We start from the raw sequence: 21,705 nt of genomic DNA on the forward strand, positions 1-21,705 counted from the left end.
TATATCAATGATGGGATCACACTACACAATTTTATTGGTATTATCATATTCTCTGTGTCAGATTGAGTGATTTCAATTCCAAAATTAGACAAGAAACTCGTCAGTCTACCGGTTGCTGACCAGTCATCACTTGCCGTCTTTAATGGCATACGTGATGTCGTAGAGAAGGCAAAACTACCCAAATAGATATGGCTGCAGACTGAACACTTGCAGGTGGGAGGAGCTTACACTACAAGTAGGCTACAGGGTTCCCACGGTACTTGAAATTCTTGAAAGTTTGTGAATCTGGGGGAAATAATTCAAGGCCCTGGGAAGTTTTTGAAAATATACATACATAGATACAGGTCATTGAATGTCTTGAATCTATTTTATGCAAGAAGTTTTCTGGAAAAAAAAATCCATATTATTCCCTGTGTAGTGTAGGATAATATCATAAAATTTCTAGCCTTTTAAGCACATGTGCTAAACTCTTCGCTTTAAATGCTTATATATTCTGTATGCAAATGTTGATTCATATCAAAATTCTTTTTTGCATAGTTTGACACATGAAAACGTCTCGGGTTATGTCTGTAACTGCTGTTCCTCGAGAAGGGAACGAGACGCTGCGTCTCCCTTGCCATACTTCCTGCGTCCCTGTAACGTCGTCTTTGGCAACATTTCAGATAGCGATATACTTCCTGGCTCCCACGTCACCCTGTCTTTGTCGTTAAGCCTTACCATTGGTTGAATTTGATATACACATTCAGACTCACTTACCCCTGGAAGCGTCCCCAAAGTGTCACCGCAGTGACGCAAAGCGAGTTTCCTTGAAAGGGAACTGTAACATTGTATCTTAAAAGGTAGCAAGATGTAACCTTTGCTCTCACTTGAAATGTCTCTCCACATTTAGTCCTTGAATTTGAGTTTATTGGACCTGGAAAGTTATTGAAAGGTCCTTGAATTTTAGGTTAACTAAGGTGTGGGAACCCTGAGGCTAGATTTCACGAATGCTAGGGACTTGCCTCTTGAATTCGGAAACATACTAAATACTTGGTTTTTCCATGACAATAGGCCTCAAACTTTAAAACTTTGCTATGGTTTGGGGTTAGGGTATAAATATGTTTCTGTAAGATCTCGTACTACCAACAGACTCAAAATACCAAATATTCTAGCTGTCAATTGTCCCAATTCAGAGGCCGTGACCTTCGAAACCTTCAAAGGACATATTCTAAGGCCAATTGCGCCACATCAGTGCGACTGAAGGCTTTTAAGGCCATCCCAATTCTAGGCTGCCTAAAATAAAGCCTCGAAATATTTTGTATTAACCTCCTAAGACATACGTGGACATCACTTTGTTTTATTCTGTGTAACTGGAACCTGTTGTACACAAACATGGACATCATTACAGTTCTCTTTGTGGACTTCGGAGGCTGCAAGCCTTGTGACCAAGTGCTCGCCTTTTGAGATTACGTCCTTAGAAGGTCGCAGCCTTTGAATTGGGGTACAACTTTAGACTCTGTCACAAGGACTATCGCCGCAACGCACATAATATTAAATATACCAATCAAAATCAACTGTAAAGCACGAACCAATACAACAACAAACATGACATTAAATAAACCACTACATGACTTCCAAAGACAAGAGATGAAACAAACAGTGGCTATTTAAGCACCATTTTCTTCTATATTTGGATCATCCAAAACTATCTTACTCATCATTGTAAAATAAATCAATATTGATACATTAACTTTAGTTAGGTTTATTTATGGTATGGTATGGTATTTGTAATCTAGTCTGTTTTTACCCAATGTAAATCTCTTTTCTTCACAGTGTAGTCTCACCAAGTTTGCTGAGAGTCTTCATGAAATGATCAACTATCACACAGTAAGAACATCTCCTTCAGTTTTTGCTGTATTGGCTTATCATGTTTAACTTCTTCTTTTTTGTTCCGTTATTGTGATTCAGATGTGTTTCAGCATCATGTGTTCATGCAAAAAAAGACCTTCACCATATTTCACAAAATAAGTATAGATCATGTAGTTTTTCTGAGATGTTCACATGCATTCCTTCCATAGCTTTAAGACTTTTCCTTAGAGATCATTTTGAAAGAAGAATGGTTTTTAAGGAACACAAGAGCACACACAATATATGCAATATGCATTCAAACAGTACACACACACACACACACACACACACACACACACACACACACACACACATACACACGCACACACACTGTATAAGCCTCCAGTTAAGACAATGATTAAAATTTGCATTAATATCATCACATTTCCCTGTAAAAAAATGAAGCCGCTGGTATTTCACCCAAAAAACTAAAACTTTGTAATTATTTACTTACCCTCATTTAGTCTGTTCCCCGATGTCTTTGTTCTTCAGGACCCAACTACAGATTTTTTTTAAAATAAAAGTGATGTTTTGGGATTTCTGGTTACTATGGGAGAGGATGTTGACCGAAGCAGTCCCTTACACTAAGTCAGACCATCTTGGCATCTTTGGCGTACTCTATACTCATACTCAGTACTCATAAACAATTGTCACACTACATTGTTTGGGACTTTTCACAGTTTATACTATGATAATCTGAGGAAGACTTCAGGTCAGCATGCTTATGTAATGAGCTGCATTACGAATCCCATTCTGACATATTACAGAAAACAACAATGCATTAAATCAAGTTTGCAAAGCTGGAAGTATTTGTGTTTATGACCCAACAGCACAGCTGCATCCCTGATGTTGCCTGAAGCAGTTGTGAAAATCTTTGAGCCAGTGTTTAAGTCTGTGATAAGATCATGTGACTTGTGGTTAAAGTCTTTGCAGACTGAAGCTAAGCGCATGATCTTTAGCAGTGATGTGTGACACTTTTTATCTGTAACAGTCTATCTGATTTGCCTTTTGCAGTCCTATTTAAGTCCCTGAAGTATGAAATGTGTCAAAATTGCTACAATTAATATGATAAAATCTATTAAATGTTTAGTGAAGCTACTGTAGTCCGATCTTTTACGATTTTGTTTTGCAGATTTTATTTGACCAAGCACAACGAGCAATTAAATCACAACTTCAGCTGTTTGTGCGAGAGTGAGTACACTTGCAAAAGTTACAACAATTTGTTTTTTTTATGTCAAAGTGGTTTTTGAATTTACTTTTCAATGTTAAAATAATCTTGTCTATTGCTAGTTTGATGTACAAAATCAACTAAAGTAAACATTTGTAGATCATAATTTTTCATAAGAGGTTTTTGTCACGTGTCACAAAACTTTGCATAAGTGCATATCCTGTTTTGTTTTAATAAACATAAATTTTATAGATTATTGTTTTGCAATCCATTTTGCAAGTTCTCCCACTTAGAAACATGGAGGGGTCTGAAATTGTCATCGTAGGTGCATGTCCACTGAGAGACATAATCTTAAAAAAATCCAGAAATCACAATGTATGATTTTTTGAACTATTTGTTTGTATGATACAGCTGCAAATAAGTATTTAAACACCTGAGAAAGCCAATGTTAATATTTGGTACAGTAGCCTTTGTTTGCAATTACAGAGGTCAAAGGCCAGAACCTTGATATGCTTCTTACAGAGCCACTCCTTGGTTATCCTGGCTGTGTGCTTCGGGTCATTGTCATGTTGGAAGACCCAGCCTCGACCCATCTTCAATGCTCTAACTAAGGGAAGGAGATTGTTCCCCAAAATCTCGCAGTACATGGCCCTGGTCATCCTCTTCTTAATACAGTGCAGTCGCCCTGTCCCATGTGCAGAAAAACACCCCCAAAGCATGAACCTACCACCCCCATGCTTCACAGTAGGGATGGTACTCATCATTCTTCTTCCCCCAAACACGTTTAGTGAAATTATGACCAAAATGTTCTATTCTGGTCTCATCTGCCTACATGACTTTCTCCCGTGACTACTCTGGATCATCCAAATGGTTATTGGCAAACTTAAGACGGGCCTGGACATGTGCTGGTTTAGGCAGGGGAACCTTCCATGCCGTGCATGATTTCAAACCATGTCGTCTTAGTGTATTACCAACAGTAACCTTGGAAACGGTGATCCCAACTCTTTTGAGGTCATTGACCAGCTCCTCCCGTGTAGTTCTTGGCTGATTTCTCACCTTTCTTCGGATCATTGAGACCCCACGAGGTGAGATCTTGCATGGAGCCCCAGTCCGAGGGAGATTGACAGTCATGTTTAGCTTCTTCCATTTTCTAATGATTGCTCCAACAGTGCACCTTTTTTCACCAAACTGCTTGGCAATTTCCCCCGTAGCCCTTTCCAGCCTTGTGGAGGTGTACAATTTACTGATTGATTTACTGACAATATTACTGATTGTATGGGGCGGACAGGTGTCTTTATGCAGCTAGCGACCTAAAACAGGTGCATCTAATTTAGGATAATAAATGGAGTGGAGGTGGACATTTTAAAGGCAGACTAACAGGTCTTTGAGGGTCAGAATTCTAGCTGATAGGCAGGTGTTCAAACACGTATTTGCAGATGTATCATACAAATAAATAGTTAAAAAAATCATACATTGTGATTTCTGGATTTTTTTTTAGATTATGTCTCTTACAGCGGACATACACCTACGATGACAATTTCAGACCCCTCCATGATTTCTGAGTGGGAGAACTTGCAAAATAGCAGGGTGTTCAAATACTTATTTTCCTCTCTGTATATGTTTATAGACAAAGGTCAAGTTTATAAATAACGGCAGCTTTTACGTTTGCTTTAATGCCAGAAATAGTTTATAATGGTGCTGTTTTAGCCATTAAGGTATGCACGTTTAAAAAATGGCATTGCTCTTTGCACAGGGACCTTCGAAGGTTTAAAGAAGCTAAGAAACAGTTCGACAAAGTGAGCGAAGAGAAAGAGGCGGCCCTGTCCAAAAATGCCCAGGCACCTCGGAACAAACAGCATGAGGTCGATGAGGCCACCAACATCCTCAATGCCACGCGCAAGTGTTTCCGCCACATCGTCCTGGACTACGTGCTGCAGGTGAGATTGCTTTAAAACTTTCTTAGGTTAACTGAAAGCATTGAACTGTAGTATTCCTACAGCTCAACTGGTAGAAGCAGTTAGCAATGCAAAGGTCATGGGTTTGATTTTAAGGGAACGTGTGTTCTGATTAAAAATTATGTAAAGATTGAATGCACTGCAAGTCTCTTTGGACAAAAGCATCTGCCAAATGTTAATACTGTAATGTTATATCATGCAGAAGCAGCCAATGGAGATGTTTAACCTTTGTACTCATACAACCTTTGTACAAATTACAACACAGTCACATTCTGCAGAAGCATTCGTATATATTTTGTTTAAATGTAAAACAAATTTATCTGAATTTACATTTATTTTCATTTATATATATACATTATTCATAAATATAATTTTTTTTTTTATCTGGTTCAAGTGATGTCTTGTATTTAACTCAAGTGATAGACATTATTAACGCTATTCTGCGTAAGGATTTTTATGTAATAGTCCAGCACTAGCTATCATCCTTGAATACATTTCTAAATTTGATTGCAATATGCAGTTATGCACTTCACATTATGAAAGGAAACATGATCAGTTCGTGTAACACAATAAACGTCTACCACCTTACTTCCTGTGCTGTAGTAATGACCACACATGATCAGATTGAGTTACGCACATTCGTAAGTATCAGATCAGTCTGGTAGCTATAATGTACAGATCTTTCATGTTATTACTCTAGGTTGACCTTTCTCTCAAAACGCTTGCAATCTCACAACCATAGTGAGTCATTGTTTAACTCTTTCTAGTTTGCTTGACTTACAATAGACTGTGCCCCCTGGTGGTGACACACAGAAAGATCAGCATGTATCCAATCTAAAGTATCATGATTTAAAGTTCAAGAGTTCAGGAAGCAGATGTGTTGTTCTTCATATAGGGAGAATGGGCCATCATTATTTAAGCATTAGTTGTGCTTCCTCTATTTTGTACCTGCAAAATACAGATATTAAATGGATAGTTCACCCATAAATGAAAATTGTGTAATCATTTACTCATTCTCATGTTGTTACAAACTTGTATACATTTCTTTTTTTCTGATGAATGTTTGTAACCTAGCCCCATTTACTTTCATAGGAAACAATTATACTATGGAAGTGAATGGGGCCTCTGATTGGTTTGGTTATGAACATTCCTCAAAATATCTTATAATATCTTATAAAAATATAATAGTTATACAGGTTTGAAACAACATGAGAGTGAGTAAATGATGACAAAATTTTCATTTTTGGGTGAACTATCCCTTTAATTTCAGGTGCCCAGCATTGTGGCTTTGAGTGTGTGTTTTTTAAAGCAATGTTAAAAATGAAACCAATTTCTTTTTAATGTGGATTTTTAGTTATTCATTTTTTATGTTTTCAGATTAATGTGCTCCAGTCCAAGAGACGTTCAGAAATCCTCAAATCGGTAAACTGTTATTGCTGTTTTTTAAGACATTTAATTAATACAGAAGTTAAATTGCTTCTTTTAAGAAGTTTAATACATTTATTTGGAAGTCTGTTAATCTACACATAATAGTTTTTCTATAGGCTCTGATATTTTGGCCAATTTCATAAAACTTCATAATACATCTACAACAAATAAAATTAGACATGTAGCTATATTTAACACAATTGTACTGTATTTATATCTGTTATGCAATTCTGCAGATTTTCAGATCAGCATAAAAATTACATATAAAGGTTTGTGTATGAGTTTTGTTTCGTAAATAGCTATCTGTTTTTTAGATGCTGTCATTCATGTACGCCCACCTGACGTTTTTCCATCAAGGCTATGATCTATTCAGTGAACTACAACCTCTCATGAAGCACCTCACATTACAGGTAAATCACATCTACTATATATGTCTGCATGCCTGTCTGTCTGTGTGTGTGTCTGTCTGTGGGTCTGTCTGTCTGTATTTGTCTGTTTGTGTGTCTGTTGGTGTGTCTGTCTGTGTGTGTGTCTGTGTGTGTGTGTGTTGGGGTGTATGTCTGTGTATCTGTCTTTGTGTCTGTCGGTTTGTCTGTCTTTGTGTCTGTCGGTTTGTCTGTCTGTGTTTGTCTGTCTTTGTGTCTGTCGGTTTGTCTGTCTGTGTATCTGTCTTGTCTGTGTTTGTTTGTCTTTGTATCTGTCGGTTTGTCTGTCTGTGTGTCTGTTTGTCTGTCTGTATTTGTCTGTCTTTGTATCTATCGGTTTGTCCGTCTGTGTATCAATCTGTCTTATCGTCGGTTTGTGTGTTTGTTTGTCTGTCTGTGTGTCTGCCTGCATATCTGTCTGTCTGTCTGTGTGTGTGCCTGCATCTGTCTCCCTATGTTTCTGTCTGCCTGTAAATCTGTCGGTTGGTCTGTTTTTTGTGTCAGTCTATGTATCTGTCTGTTGGTGTGTCTGTCTGTGTGTCAGTTTATTTTTCTGTCTGTTAGTGTGTCTGTCTGTGTATCAGTCAGTCTATCTGTGTATCTGTCTGTCTGTCAGTCTGTTTGTTTGTTGGTGTGTCAGTCTGTCTGTCTGTTGGTGTGTCTGTCTGTCTGTGTATCTGTCTTTTGGTGTGTCAGTCTGTCTGTCTGTTGGTGTGTCTGCCTGTCTATGTATCTGTCTGTTGGTGTGTCTTTCTGTGTTTAAGTTTATCTGTGTCAGTCTGTTTGTTGGTGTGTCAGTCTGTCTGTCTGTCTGTTGCTGTGTCTGTCTGTGAGTCAGTTTGTCTTTTTGTATGTGTATCTGTCTGTTGATGTGTCAGTCTATCTGTGTATCTGTCTGTTGGTGTGTCTGTCTGTGAGTCAGTCTGTCTTTTTTTATGTGTATCTGTCTGACTGTCTGTGTATTTGTCTGTTGATGTGTCAGTCTATCTGTGTATCTGTCTGTGTGTTAGTCTGTCTTGTCTGTGTGTCAGTCTATCTGTTTATCTGTCTGTCTGTGTATCTGTCTGTTGGTGTGTCTGCCTATGTATCTGTCTGTTGGTGTTTCTGTCTGTGTGTCAGTTTATCTGTGTCAGTCTGTTTGTTGGTGTGTCTGTCTGCCTGTCTGTCTGTCTGTCTGTCTGTCTCTGTTGGTGTGTCTGTCTGCGAGTCAGTCTGTCTTTTTTGTATGTGTGTCTGTCTGTCTGTGTATCTGTCTGTTGATGTGTCAGTCTATCTGTGTATCTGTCTGTGTGTTAGTCTTTCTTGTCTGTCTGTGTGTCAGTCTATCTGTTTATCGGTCTGTCTGTGTATATGTCTGTTGGTTTGTCTGTCTATGTATCTGTCTGTTGGTGTGTCTGTCTGTGTGTCAGTTTATCTGTGTCTGTCTGTCTGTCTGTGTATCTGTCTGTTGGTGTGTCTATCTGTGTATCTGTCTGTCTGTGTATCTTTTGGTGTGACATTAATCTCACGCAAGCTTCTGTGGTAACAGCTCTTCTAGCAAAACCAAGTTTACATGCCTTCTTATCACTGTATGTTTTCATAGAGAGTGTGTGTGAGTGGATAGCGTAATGTTTTTGCCACTCCCCCTTTCTGCAAAAGAGCAGAAGCTTTATACTCTATCTGTACCAAATCTCCCAGCTGTGTTCTGTTTACTCTTGACGACTTACGGGCACGTGAATCTTTGTTTCCTGTGGGCAGGAATGTAAAGAGATTCCTCAGATGTGTGATTGGGCGATTGTAGTGCTGGGCCATTCTGGAAACAGGAAGTTAAATTGGAAGATTAAAAGGTTTTCTCTGTCAGGGAGTTAAACTTAGCATGTGAGAGACTGTTGAGTTGAAGTGGACTTTATTGCACAGAGCTATCAGGAGTTGATTTTTGCGGTTTATTGGATAATATGAAGCTCAAGAGAGTGGAACGTTTGTGTCGGGAGGTCTGGAAAAGCTGCCCGCAGGTTAGTGTTGCTGTCTTTCGTGGGCTTTGACTATATGTTAGCATGAACGTTATTAGACTACCAGTCAAAAGTTTAGACACACCTCCTCTGTTCACGTTAAGTTACATTCTTAAAAGATTTGACATATAGATAATATTAAACGAGTATAACATTGTGTGTCCAAAGGTTTGACTGTAAAGGTTTATCAGCTTTTCAATTACTCGGTATATTTATACTTTTGTATGTTGTAAGTATGTTGTTAAGATAACAAAATATTTCTATTTTTGTTTTTTCCATTAGTATAGCAGTGAGTTTACATACTTAAGCAACATGAAATATCTACTGTTCAATTTGGTTTACATTTAACACTGTAGGTCTGTGTAGTCTTGCTTAACCTCAGTAATGTCAGATCCCTGTCTACTGATGGTAATGTGTTATGTTTAGTCTAAAGCAGCTCATGCTAGGGGTTGATTCATGCTCACAGATTTGTCAGGTGCTCAGTCTCTGTCATTTAACCCTATAGATACTGAAAGCTCTGTCGGATTAAAAACATTTCCCATCTGATTTTATCAGCTTGCATCTGCCCGCCCCTTCCTGGTGAAGCAAAACAGAATGCCGTAGCCAAAAACTGTGTTTCTCTGTGGATTATTACTTGCTTTATATAACAATACAAGGTGGAAAGGGGGCCAAATATATTTCAATGTATTATTCCAAGGTTCTGGTTTATTTGTGCTATTTATTTGTTCAGTATAACAGGTATTTGTGGTGGTTACTGGGTACAATTCAACATTTACACTAAAACCACTGATCAAAATCGCACAATCAACCTTTAAAGACGTAAAATGTTCGAAGGGTCAGCTCAGTTTTATTACATTTCCCCAAGTTTTATTTTCGTCAGTGGAGGACAATATTACAATTTCTACTCTGTTACTATTATGTATAGGTATGTTATTGTGATGTTACACCATTGTGAATAGTTCAGCTAGGATAAGAAATTTACTATAAAACTTTAAACCTTGTGGACCAAACTGTTTTATAAAAGACCCCTCCAGGGTTCCCGCGGGGTCTTAAAAAGTCTTAAAAAGTCTAAAATTCAGAATGTTAAATTTAAGGCCTTAAAAAGTCTTAAAAACACCCAGATTTTTATCCCAGGTCTTAAATTTAATTTACCCAAGTCTTAAATTTCTTACCTCTTTTCATTCCCAAAAAGCGTTGTCCGCAGAAAATAAAATAGTAATTTAAAACGCTGAAGAACTAACTTAATCAGTGGCGGAGGCAGAAAGTGTATGATGGTGGGTCTCTAAAAAGAAACGTTCTGCCCCTTGTCATAATCCACGCAAATCGTGCCATAAGCTATATTTCAGGTGTTGTGATCTGACTGTTTACTGTGGGTTTGGCGAGAAACAATCCTTAAACTTAGTTCTGTATAGGCAAAAATCTTTTTCGGGGTAATTTATAAGCCCGTGGCTTACCTGAGCATTTGCCAGGTTCTGAAACATAGAGGACGAAGCGAACAAAAATCAATGCTGCTTTATTGAAAATCAACTTAAACAGTCGGGCCGTCGAGTCACGAGCCACCAACAGCGTGTCAACTTTAGTGTTACACAGTTTTATATTTTAGACTTTAATATTGCTCTTTGCTGCGATGCACTTGAACCTAACACGCTTTCCCTTCAGCTCTCCACAAACCGCAGCGATTGGCAGACGGAAAGCAAGAAAGTACCGTAATAAACCATATATTTCAAAAAAGTGCAATTGTCTTTTAGGAACAATTCAAACTTTTTGATTGCGCAAATGCTTCAGGAGTTACGGTTAAATAAACAGCGGTAGATCAGAGCCCTTTCGCATAGGCAGGCTGCTGCATACGGCATCGCCTGGTTTATTTAAGTTAACTGAGCATTACATTCGCAAGTCATAAGCATATTACAACAATTAACGATTAACTAAGAATAATAATCAATATTTTAAAGTTAATTTCAAAGTTATATTCTGAAATAAGACCATTTCTGAAATAAGAAATGCGACCCTTCGGAGGCTACAGCCTTCGGATTGAGAAACGATCTTAGTGGATAATGTTAGCAACACATATCAAACAGCCTTTTAATGGTAAATTTCATTTTCTTAATGCAGATTCATCCGTTATTGTGTAATTAGAGAGGCTATTAAACCTGATGGCAGTATATAGTGCATATTTATGCATAAAACGTATGGGTGGAGTGTTTTTTTGGCTCTGTGATTCTGTATTCAATTAAATGCAATACATTAATTTATTAATAACTTGTATTAATAAAATGCATATATTAATGCTTTTAGGGATTAATAATAATTGAAAGTGATCTTTTGTTCTTTGTATATTTATAAACAGGCACAAGATATATACACAGCACACAGCCAGCTGTACATTAAACATTATGGGGTGGTTTCCCGGGCAGGGATTAGCTTAAACCAGGACTAGGTCTTAGTTTAATTATGACATATATATATATAACTAGTTTTAATAAACATGCCTTACTAAAACCATTACTTGTGTGCATTTTGATGTATTTTAAGATATGTCAGTGCAAATTGTTTTCAAGTTTGGAAAGCTCTTATCCATGTCTGGAAAACCTCCCCTATAAGCTTACGTACTACAGAGTGTGATGCATTTTAAAGCTTAGTTGTATGAGGCAGTGTAAAACTAGGCACAAACCAGCAGCTGACCATACTAACTGATCTAATATTAGTGAATTTTATTTGTCAAAAAACATTGTTGATAGAATTTTATAAAAATACTACTTACACATATTAGTGTGATGTATAAATATTGTAAATCAATGCATTTGTTGACTATTAATTAAGAAAAATCAAAGCTCTTTGCCTCTAACTCAATGTATTTCAATGGCTCACTAGCCATTTTTGGGCTTCCATTGTCAGAAGTCTCTTCCTAAAGGGCTATGGGTAAAATTTGTCGGCGCCAACAATCGCGGTCTAATATAGTTAAGCATAATGTATTTCCATGTATTTTGATTATCTGTTTTAAAACTGCGTTCATTTTATATTTTTCTATAACTGAATCAATAAAAATAGAAGGTTTTAAGAATTTCTGAGATCATTTGAATGCTTCTAGTAATGTGTCGTGTTGGTCTTAAATTTTACTCATAATGGTCTTAAAAGGTCTTAAAAAGGTCTTAAATTTAACTTGCTGAAACCTGCAAGAACCCTGCCCTCATCAAATTTAAAAACCATAATGACTTATTGTTGTTTTTATATTCTCGATTAAAAATGATGTATGATTTATATCTGACAAGAAATTACAGAGCTACACCTTCAGTTCCGAAACTAAACCAGATCAACCATACAGTACCTCAAAATTTTGGTTTTTGTTTGATCCAGTACTCAAGGTCAGCATTGGGGCGATTCAGACCTTTTTTGCTGGATTGACATTGACTAATGGATGAAAAACATTTCCCATCTGCTGATGCTTTAAAAGTGAAAACAAAACGTCAGAGGGCCTTTGCCTTTGCTTCTGATGGACATGCATCCTTTGTATTAGGATTTAGGACGGTACACCTCTTAGAAAACGTACAAATAAAGATAATGTTAGATGTTTAATTACTATCTAGAGCATTGGAATCGCTAGACTGGGGCTTAATGAACTTATTTTTTATAAGAACCATAAATTCGTCCTAAATCAACATTTTTCGTTTTTTTGCCTGTAGCTCAAAAGTAGACCATGCACATTTCAACTCATTTAGACAGCACTGGTCACATATTTCAAATAGATCATGATCGTCTTTTATTGTGTGTTTTGAAATCTGATTTATTTTTCTTCACACGTGCACACTTGTAAGCCACATTTGCACTTTATCTGTTTTAGCTGGATCAGCTGATGGTGGATGCAGCCAAAGAAAGAAAGGACATGGAGGTGAAACACTCCACTATACAGAAGAAGGTACGAGTGCTCCTCTAAACAAACACATACATGATCGCTGAGTTTTCATCTGCTGTAGGTACAACATGAATGACTCTTAACAGCACATACTGTACAAATGGCTTTCTGAACATTGTCCTAGTGTGACATGATGCAGCAAACTTTGATCAGCTTTCCTGGCCTGACTAATGCGTAGTTGACATATAAACCATAAATGTGTCATATGGGTTGACATAGCAAAAAATTAAGAAAAAACTCATTCTTAAAGGCACACCATGAAACTTTTTGGCCACTAGGGGGTGCTAGACATGTATTTTTCACTTCTAGCGCCCCTAGAGCCCACAAGCGCCGAAGCACTGTCGCAAAGGAAAGGAACTGGCCAACCTTAAAACTAAACTAAAAACTAAACATTTAAAACGCTAAACGATCAACATTTTGAGACAACAGTGAGAAACGCAGTCATGTTACAACTTTCTGATGAGGAACTCGTCGTGGCAGAAGCCATGTCTCAATCTGAAGGTTGCAGCCTCCAGATGTCGTATTTCTAAGCTGTATACGTCATCAAGACTGTCTTATTTCACAATATTAACAATTACAAAGTTGACTATTATACCTAGTTAATCGTAAATTGTTGCAGTATGCTTATGACTTGCGAATGTATTGCTCAGTTTACCTTAATAAACCAGGCTTGATGACGTATGCAGCCTGCATATTTGACCTCCAGAGGCTGCAGCCTTCCAATTCAGAAACGACCAGAAGTATTTCCTTGCCTTTTCCCAAACAAATATTGTTGCATCGTCTCTCTCTCCCCCTCGCCATCAGGATTTTCCGCAATGGCGCCCCTTTTTTCCTCTCTTTTGTGTGAAAATTGTCGCGCCAAATCCAAGTAAACCGATGTGGTCCAAGCAGACCTAAAGGCTGCCGCTTTGTAATACGTCACGCGAGTGACAGCGGAACGCAGCAAATGAGGAAGAGAGAAGAGAGAAACGCTCGGATCTGATTGGTGAATGAATAGGGTTTGGTTTTACACTGTGTGAGTTTGAGCAAGTTTGACTGCTATTGCATCCTGGATTGTAATGTAAATATCATAGACACAGTAAAAGAAAGGTAAATACGCGAACACCGCATGTGAATACAGGGAACTATATGCAAGATAATCGCCGTCATTTATAAAGAACATCGCATTTATGTATGAATCAAGAGTTTATATAAAAAAATTGCCTTAAAGGGGAATCGAACCCGAGTCGCCCGTGTCATAGGTCTGTGGCTCTAAAGACTATTGCCACAGAGTCACATAATAGAAGCTGCTCTCTACATTCCTTAAGTAAGCCTCCAGCCAAATTCACCTTAAAAACAAATTGTGTGGAGGAAGTGACGTATGCCGTAAAGCAGTCGAATTTTGTAGGTTTTTTTGTGCTCTGGTTACTACCAGAAACCCTACGTTTTAAAATACGAGTAAAAGTGATACAGACCCCATCAGGCTATGGTAGACATGTCATTCAACCTATTTAAAGTCGATGTACTATCACAAGGGTCTTGAAAATTTATTATGAAGGTTGAAAAATTACATGGTGTCACTTTAACTTTAACGTTAAGATAAATCTGTCGAAATCTATTTGTATATTATGTTTTTTCAACATTTTTGCTATGTCACACCATATGACACAACTACCCTAATATAAAATAATGCTACAAAATGACAGCCTATCACATCATTTTCTTGATGTATGTATAGGCATAAACAGCCTATATTCTGGTTTACTGTTTTACATGCCAGGTAAGAAAAGTGGGATTTTTTTAAGTTTGGGTTTGTTTGCCAAATAGTGCCACTATTTAATGGACAGAAACTACTTTAGTCTAAAATTTGAAACACAGGTAAAGTTTCAAATTTCGAAACTTGTGTTGCGTATTACCTGCTGGCATGCATTGTATTATTGAAGTGTATTCATTGTACACTGGAGGTTTGAGAAGCTACTGTATGTGACCCTGCCTGTAAAAAACCCAGTTAAGCTTAGTGATTTATTGTTTTTCCACATAAATTCCTCCTACATAATATAAAGAACGTTCTGTGAAAATATAACTTTGATATCTTTAATATTGACTGAGTAAGGTCATGTCAAAGATTAAAATCAATGTGAAATCAATGACTAAAATCAAACTTTGATGCTCTTAATCTTATTTTGTAAGACTTCAGCCTGGATTTCACAGACAGGGTCACGTATATTACTCTATAATGACATAGTGAGCACATACTAATTCACCTGCTTGTGCCAGAATCCTGCACGTCTCTAATCTCCTGTCTTACTTGCCTTTAGCACTGATCTATTTTAGTGTGTTCTCTCTCCTTCTTTCTTTCTTTCTTTCTCTCTCGCTCACGACTGTGACAGCAGTTCTTAAAGGGGTCTGTCTTTCCTCTGCGCTCATGTGATGCTGCTCTGCAGGTGAGTCTGTCTCTGCTCTCCTTTGTTTTGTTGAGTAAGTTTGTTAGTTAGGAGTATCGTATTTTCTGGACTATAAGTCGCTCCTGAGTATAAGTCACATCAGTCAAAAATGCGTTTTGAAGAGAAAAAACGTATATAAGTCACAGTCGACTATACGTCGCGTTCATTTAGAAAATGATTTCACAAAATCCAAGCCGAAGAATAGGGATGTGCATTTGTTTTTTTTTTCGTTTCGATTAAGCCATAGAGACAGAGCGCAGCGCGTCATAACCTGAAAACCACGCCCACCGGGGGGAAAGCAATCCAACCGTCTCCATTGACTTTGTATTGCGAGAGGCCGCCTCCTTGTCATTTCTGGCTTATAACAAAAAACTGAATAATGCCTAAAAGCTGCTGTGTGACAATATGTACAGCTAACAAGCCAAAGAACCCAGAAATAAGTTTTTATAAGCTGTCGAGCTGTAAAACCCAGCCTTTAAGGAGAATAAAGTGGATCGCTGACTACCTTTCTCCCTATTGGACGCAGTTTTACCAATAGGAGTACTATGAAAAGTTGCCTGTTTCCATTTCTGTGTCTTTAAACGCTCGTTTTTTTAAGTCGACAGCTTATAAAAACTTTTTTTTTTTTGGCTTGTTAGATGTACACCTTGTCACACAGCAGCTTTTAGGTATTATTCTGTTTTTAAGTTTAATCTGTAAATACATTTTTATAAGCTGTTGACCCAAAAAAATGGCACAAAAATGGATACAGGCAACTTTTCATAGTACTTGTATTAGTAGAACTGCGTCCACTAGGGGGAAACGTAGTCGGCGATCCACTTTATTCTCCTTAAAGGCTGGGTTTTACGGCTCGACTGCTTCTAAAAACTTATTTCTGGGTTCTTTGGCTTGTTAGCTGTACATATTGTCACACAGCAGCTTTTAGGCATTATTCAGTTTTTTGTTATAAGCCAGAAATGACAAGGAGGCGGCTTCTCGCAATACAAAGTCAATGGAGACGGTTGGATTGCGTCCCCCCCCCCCGGTGGGCGTGGTTTTCAAATTTGCATAACTGCGCTCTGTCTCTATAGGTCTGAAGAATGAGTACTCGGTTAACTGGGGGCAGGGCAATCAAAGGGGCGGGGCGTATACATCATGGTGAAAATGAAAATATTTGTATTAAAAACACTCAAATAAGACTTAATTTTGAAGAAACTATGATAGAACAATGAACACATACTAGATTATTGAATTAAATGTTTTTAACAGAAACCTTTTACAGGAATAGTTGTGTGATGAAGTGAAACTAAAGGGTTAATAAACACAAACCGAAGCGCTTTCTATGTGACGCACTCTACAGAATATTAAGCCTTTATAAAACATAATGTATTATACAATGTGCATCTATCTGCATAAAATGACTTCAACTAAGTTTTCAACTAAGTTATGTACAGAAATTGAGGATGTGGATCATATACAACGCGCTTTTAAACACGTCCAGGCAAAGCACAAGCTTCATAACATTAATTAGCTTTACTTCTTTTGCTATCATTTTAGCGATTAGCTGTGTGGTGTTGTCCTCTTACCTGTTCTCAGTCAAGATGTATTTTTTATGCTCGTATGGCTCTCTGGTATCTCTTGACATTTTAAATATGAGATGATAACCCATTGAATTTTGACGGCGCTGTACATTTTGCACTTGATTGTATTTCCGAAAATCATGGCATCCTTTTAATCCATAGTGCCTCAGTGATGTGAGGTGTGGCTGGCTGCAGGCTTATCTGTTTTTTTAATCATACATAGTAGCGTTACTGATGTCATACACCGGTCAGCATAGCTCGACACAACGTCAAACACACATCTCCAGACCCAGTCTTTACTACCACGTGAGCTTGTAACGCTAACCAGACATCCAAATGCCGCCATATCCACAATAAATAAACACACATGATCATCGTTTTCGTGATCGATCATCGACCCCACGTTCGAGCAATCGAGTACTCGTGCCCATTCCTACCGAAGAACAGACATTTAATCTGGAAAGGCAAGTTATTCAACTAAACAATAGCGCTGAACAGCAGGCTGAATAGGTGTCCATACATGTTAAAGTAACATAAACAGTTATTTACACGATACACAACATCATAGAGAACATACATGAGAGGCTGAATAGGCTAAATCCATTGAGTTACATAAATACAGGAGCAGCATAGAGCGGACTCTCGCAGCTGTAGACGATAATGGTTTCTCTTGGTTCATATGAAATTATTTTGACCATAGGCTGTAAAAAAGATGGATGACGCCCGTTCGCTCTCTTCCATTGGTGAAAAGTGAAGCCGTCAGTGCCCCAATACGGCACTGACATCTTGGGTCTTGAATCTGCGCAGTAGCGATTACGGGAACAGTCCTGCGCAGTAGTGAGCAGGAAGTAAAGCCGCGAAAGCAAGGCCCCGCCCTCGCTCTCGCAGAACTTAAAACAAACTTATTTTAAAAACAAACACTTGAATTTACATCAGCGTAATAAAAACTACAGTAAATGACAGAAACCAGCTTCGGAAAAAAGATAATTGAAGTGTAAATTGTTTAGTTGGTCTCAAGTCCCATTGAATAACATGGGGAGGCGGGGTTTATGACCTGTACTGGGACCAGTCACTGGGGGGCGATCGAGACGTTATGGCTACACTTTTCAGGGCTTGTGCGGCACGCTTGATTTTGACGTATAAGTCGCAACTGACTATAAGTTCCAAGACCTGTCAAACTATGAAAAAGTGCGACTTTATAGTCCTAAAAATATGTTAACTATGTTAGTAGTGTGGATCATTTTGAAAGCAAGTTAATACAAAAGTTTTTAGCAAACCAAACATTTTATTTTCAACAAGGTATTTGTTTTAGTTTAGCCACTAGCCAGACTGATAAATAAATACAGATCGGAAGTTCACTTCGGTTCAGGCACATAACAGCGACAATGGGGCTGTTTACACTTGGTATTAAGATGTGTTTTCATCGATCGGATCACAAGTGGACGAGAGAGACACATTACGTTTACACCTGGTATTTAAATCCGTCTCTTTTGTCCACTTTCGACCGCTTCTGTGCTGAATACTATGAGGGGGTGGTCTGTTAGACGGTGGGCGAGTCTCTCTGCTGTCATTCAAACCCGAACAGGAGTAATTATGAGTTTATATGGACGCAAACTAATATTATGTCGCAGTGCACTGCTTGTTTAGCAAGTAAACATGCTGCACAGTGTTTTGTACATGAGTATGTGAGAGCTTTCTTTGAATTTTCAGCGCAATTGATGAAATAGGATTGCGCAACTTTCACACGCTTTCAAAACGAAACTACGGAGATCAGCCGCTTAGTTTTATCAATGAAAGGCTAAAAATAGCGCTGTTCACCGAATGTTCACGCCAGAAGTCAAAAAAGACGTAAAATATGTGTTTAATACCTCAGATTAGATAAATGGGCGGAGAGAAGGCGGTCGCGTGTAGCTGTTCGAACGCATTCAACCACATGTGCGTTCCGCAACTCCAAAGCGATCCGATGGAAAGTGGTTTCGACCACCTCTGGATGTGGTTGAAAGTGGTCGAAAGTGGACGAGCTCAAAACGTTTTGAACAGCGTTTACACCTGGCATTAACGTCGTCCACTTGTGATCCGATCGACGAAAACACATGTTAATGCCAAGTGTAAACAGCCTCAATGAGCGTGTGTTCCTAAAACCGTCTATAGACTATTACGTTTTGCTAACCCTAGTACAGAAATGCAATTAATGCAATTAACACTTTTATTTAAGTTGATTACTGTTCTGGACAAAGACCGAAAGTGCATCACTCATGGCGTAAAACTTTAATGCTCTTCTGCTATTGGTGAATCCGACCCCTGAGCTGCAGTTAATGAATTCATTCATCAATGCACACGCACATAAACAGCTTTCCTGAAGAGGAGGAGCTTGCAGGGGTAACCAAAGCTGCTTGTGTATTCATACTTCATACACAGTGCTTACATCACTTATTTCAGTGAAGATAACAGACAGCGCTTACGGGAATGTCACTGTAATTTTTGGATGTCACACACACTGCTGCAGTCTCTAGCATGAAGATCTTCAGTCGCTTCCACTATGTTTGGTATCTGGTGAGTCAGCATTCACCTGTGTGTTCACCATATTAGTGTGTGTCTCTACAATTCGCATTGAATATCAGGAGTGTTTTACACATTATTGGTCTTCTTTGAAGTGTAAAATCCTGTAAAGCTTAAAACTTTTGTTTTTGTGTTTAGATGTTTGTTTGGTTTCACTTGCTAGTTTGTAAGGTTGCTGTATTTCCTGTATCCATCATTTTGCTTTATAGGGTTTTCAAAATTATGAAACATGTTAATATAAAGATCAGTATTTTGTGAAGGTGGTGTTTTATGTAGGGTCAAGTGTCTAGTATGTGTGGGAATAAACAGAAAATATCTAATCTAGATTAAAAGATTAATCTAGTTTAAATTGTTGATATTACTTTTAGTTTTAATTAAATGACAGGATGTCATGTACTGTAAACTATCAAGTTGTAAGGTAGTTTAGCCACTAATTGAAAAGTTATATTGTATTTAGACCACTTGACAACATGAACTAACCCTGACATGTCAAATGACATTTATTGACCTCAACTGGCATATGTTATGTGGGTCTTACATGGATCTGTGATTACAACTATAAATACTGTGTTATGCTTGTTTGACCAGTAGTTGGCATGTCACATATGTCTGAACACATAATATGCATGCATATGATGTCACAGTTTTCGCAAGTTTGTGATTTTGTAGTTTACACAGAGACATTAACAATATTATTTAAATGCATATAAACAGCAATAATGCATTAATTGTTACAATAGTGCATTAGTTACTGCAATCCATTGTGATATGCGTATTTTAATATGCATGTTTGCGATATTTGAATAATTTAGATATATCTTGCGGTCGTTATCCTAAATTATTTTAACAACCCATGCAATCCGTTACAGAAAGATGGTAGCCTACTGTAGACTGTGTTGTGTTATTTTATAATTATAAATAATAAAACGTTTAAACATTTACATTTATGCATTTGACATAAATCTACTTGGAGCGTTTTCATTTATGTATTTATTTGGGGATTCAACCCACTGACATTTGCACTGCTAATACAATGCTCTACCAGTTGAGCCATAGGAGCATGCTCAAACTGGCTCCACGGAGATCAGGATGTAAACTAACCTCACCTACTCGTATGTCACTCTTATCTGCTGTCACCTGGTTGAGGTTTCACTCCAGAATGAAACAACTGGACCAAAACACATCATCCCGTGACTGCTCTAGTTACAGGGACTTCACTAGTCTGAGCTCAGACAGTTTTCCTATCTGAGCTCAGACAGTTTAACTAGTCTGAGCTCAGTCAAGCTCACCTTACGTCCACAGGAAGCAGGGATGCTGGTTTAGAATATTACTTTTCAGTATGATCAAGGCCCTGCTTTCTATTTTAAAATACTACAGATGTTCTGCATCCCAGTTCACTTGTCTAAATAATATTTAAAAAAAAACTAAGCATCTTCTAAAAGGTAGTATGAGTATCTTTGTAGTTCCTGGATGGTCTCTTTAATACTGTATCACTTATGAACATTCAGAGTAAAGAATTCAAGTGCAGATTTATGTAGAAACTAACAGCTGAAATTACACATGATGCTTCAATTAATAAATTAAGCTATTTAATATTAGAAATAATGAATGATCAACATATGAAATGCATCAGAAGTTGTGTTTTGATTTTGGTGTGGTATGCATCTAGAAAACTTTTTTTACGCTTTAGTATTTCATAATACTTGCATAAATTTTTGCTATTCATTCAAATGTCTGTATATTCCCATCACAAAAGAGTTCAAATGCTTCTCATTAAGTAGGCAAATTAGATGCGGCATTGGACTTTAAAGCTTCATAATGACAAAAAACACACAAAGTTTTATAAAAACACAACTTGACAACTTTGTATGTAACATTGGCAGTTTTGTAAAGCTATGACTTCTAGAGAGCTTTTAACAGTTGTGACTGAATTGTTGATTCTGTCTGTTTTATACTCTTATGAATGAGCCAAGGAAACTAGATTTTTGTCAGTTTCTCACACAAAGCTATTGTATGGTTTTGTATATGAGTTACGAGTCACTTCATACGCTCCGTCCTATTTTTATTGCACTATCATAAAGATAATAATTGATCATTGTTAAATATTTGGATTTATACCATTTATACCACGTGGCTGTTGAATGCTTTATTCTGATTGGTTGAGAAATATTCCATGAGTATGCATTATTTTTTTGATAAACGCACACCTGACCTGTCAAGTGTCTTAAAATAACCACCCGAGCAATGTCTGTGGTAATCGTGGTATAAGCGAAATAATTAACTACGGCCCTTTGAATTATTTTAAAACTCCGCTTTGCATCTTGCCACATAACCACTTTGTATGCATTATTTTCAAATAATTTAATAGGGCATCATCAATTATTCCTTACAGAACCAATGACC

General features: G+C 37.6%; 1 protein-coding gene across 10 annotated transcripts in view; it reads left to right on the forward strand.

Moving 5' to 3' along the window:
• The window catches only part of acap2b (ArfGAP with coiled-coil, ankyrin repeat and PH domains 2b), a 58,056-nt gene that overhangs the window by 19,695 nt on the left and 16,656 nt on the right, over positions 1 to 21,705 (forward strand). For 5 of the 10 annotated variants that reach the window (XR_012366061.1, XR_012366059.1, XR_012366062.1 and 2 more), the window contains exons 4-10: positions 1,813 to 1,866; positions 3,020 to 3,078; positions 4,809 to 4,992; positions 6,388 to 6,432; positions 6,753 to 6,848; positions 12,690 to 12,764; positions 15,131 to 15,184. Coding sequence is in view for 3 of the 10 variants with exons in the window: in XM_073862211.1 (XP_073718312.1) it covers positions 1,813 to 1,866; positions 3,020 to 3,078; positions 4,809 to 4,992; positions 6,388 to 6,432; positions 6,753 to 6,848; positions 12,690 to 12,764; positions 15,131 to 15,184 (567 nt within the window). In the remaining 7 variants the exon portion in view is untranslated. The remainder of the gene's footprint in view (positions 1 to 1,812; positions 1,867 to 3,019; positions 3,079 to 4,808; positions 4,993 to 6,387; positions 6,433 to 6,752; positions 6,849 to 12,689; positions 12,765 to 15,130; positions 15,185 to 21,705) is intronic. The other 5 variants (XR_012366063.1, XR_012366065.1, XM_073862212.1 and 2 more) reach the window with 2 other exon arrangements.

The sequence above is a fragment of the Misgurnus anguillicaudatus genome, chromosome 23 (genome assembly GCF_027580225.2).
Source record: "Misgurnus anguillicaudatus chromosome 23, ASM2758022v2, whole genome shotgun sequence".
Lineage (NCBI taxonomy): Eukaryota > Metazoa > Chordata > Actinopteri > Cypriniformes > Cobitidae > Misgurnus > Misgurnus anguillicaudatus.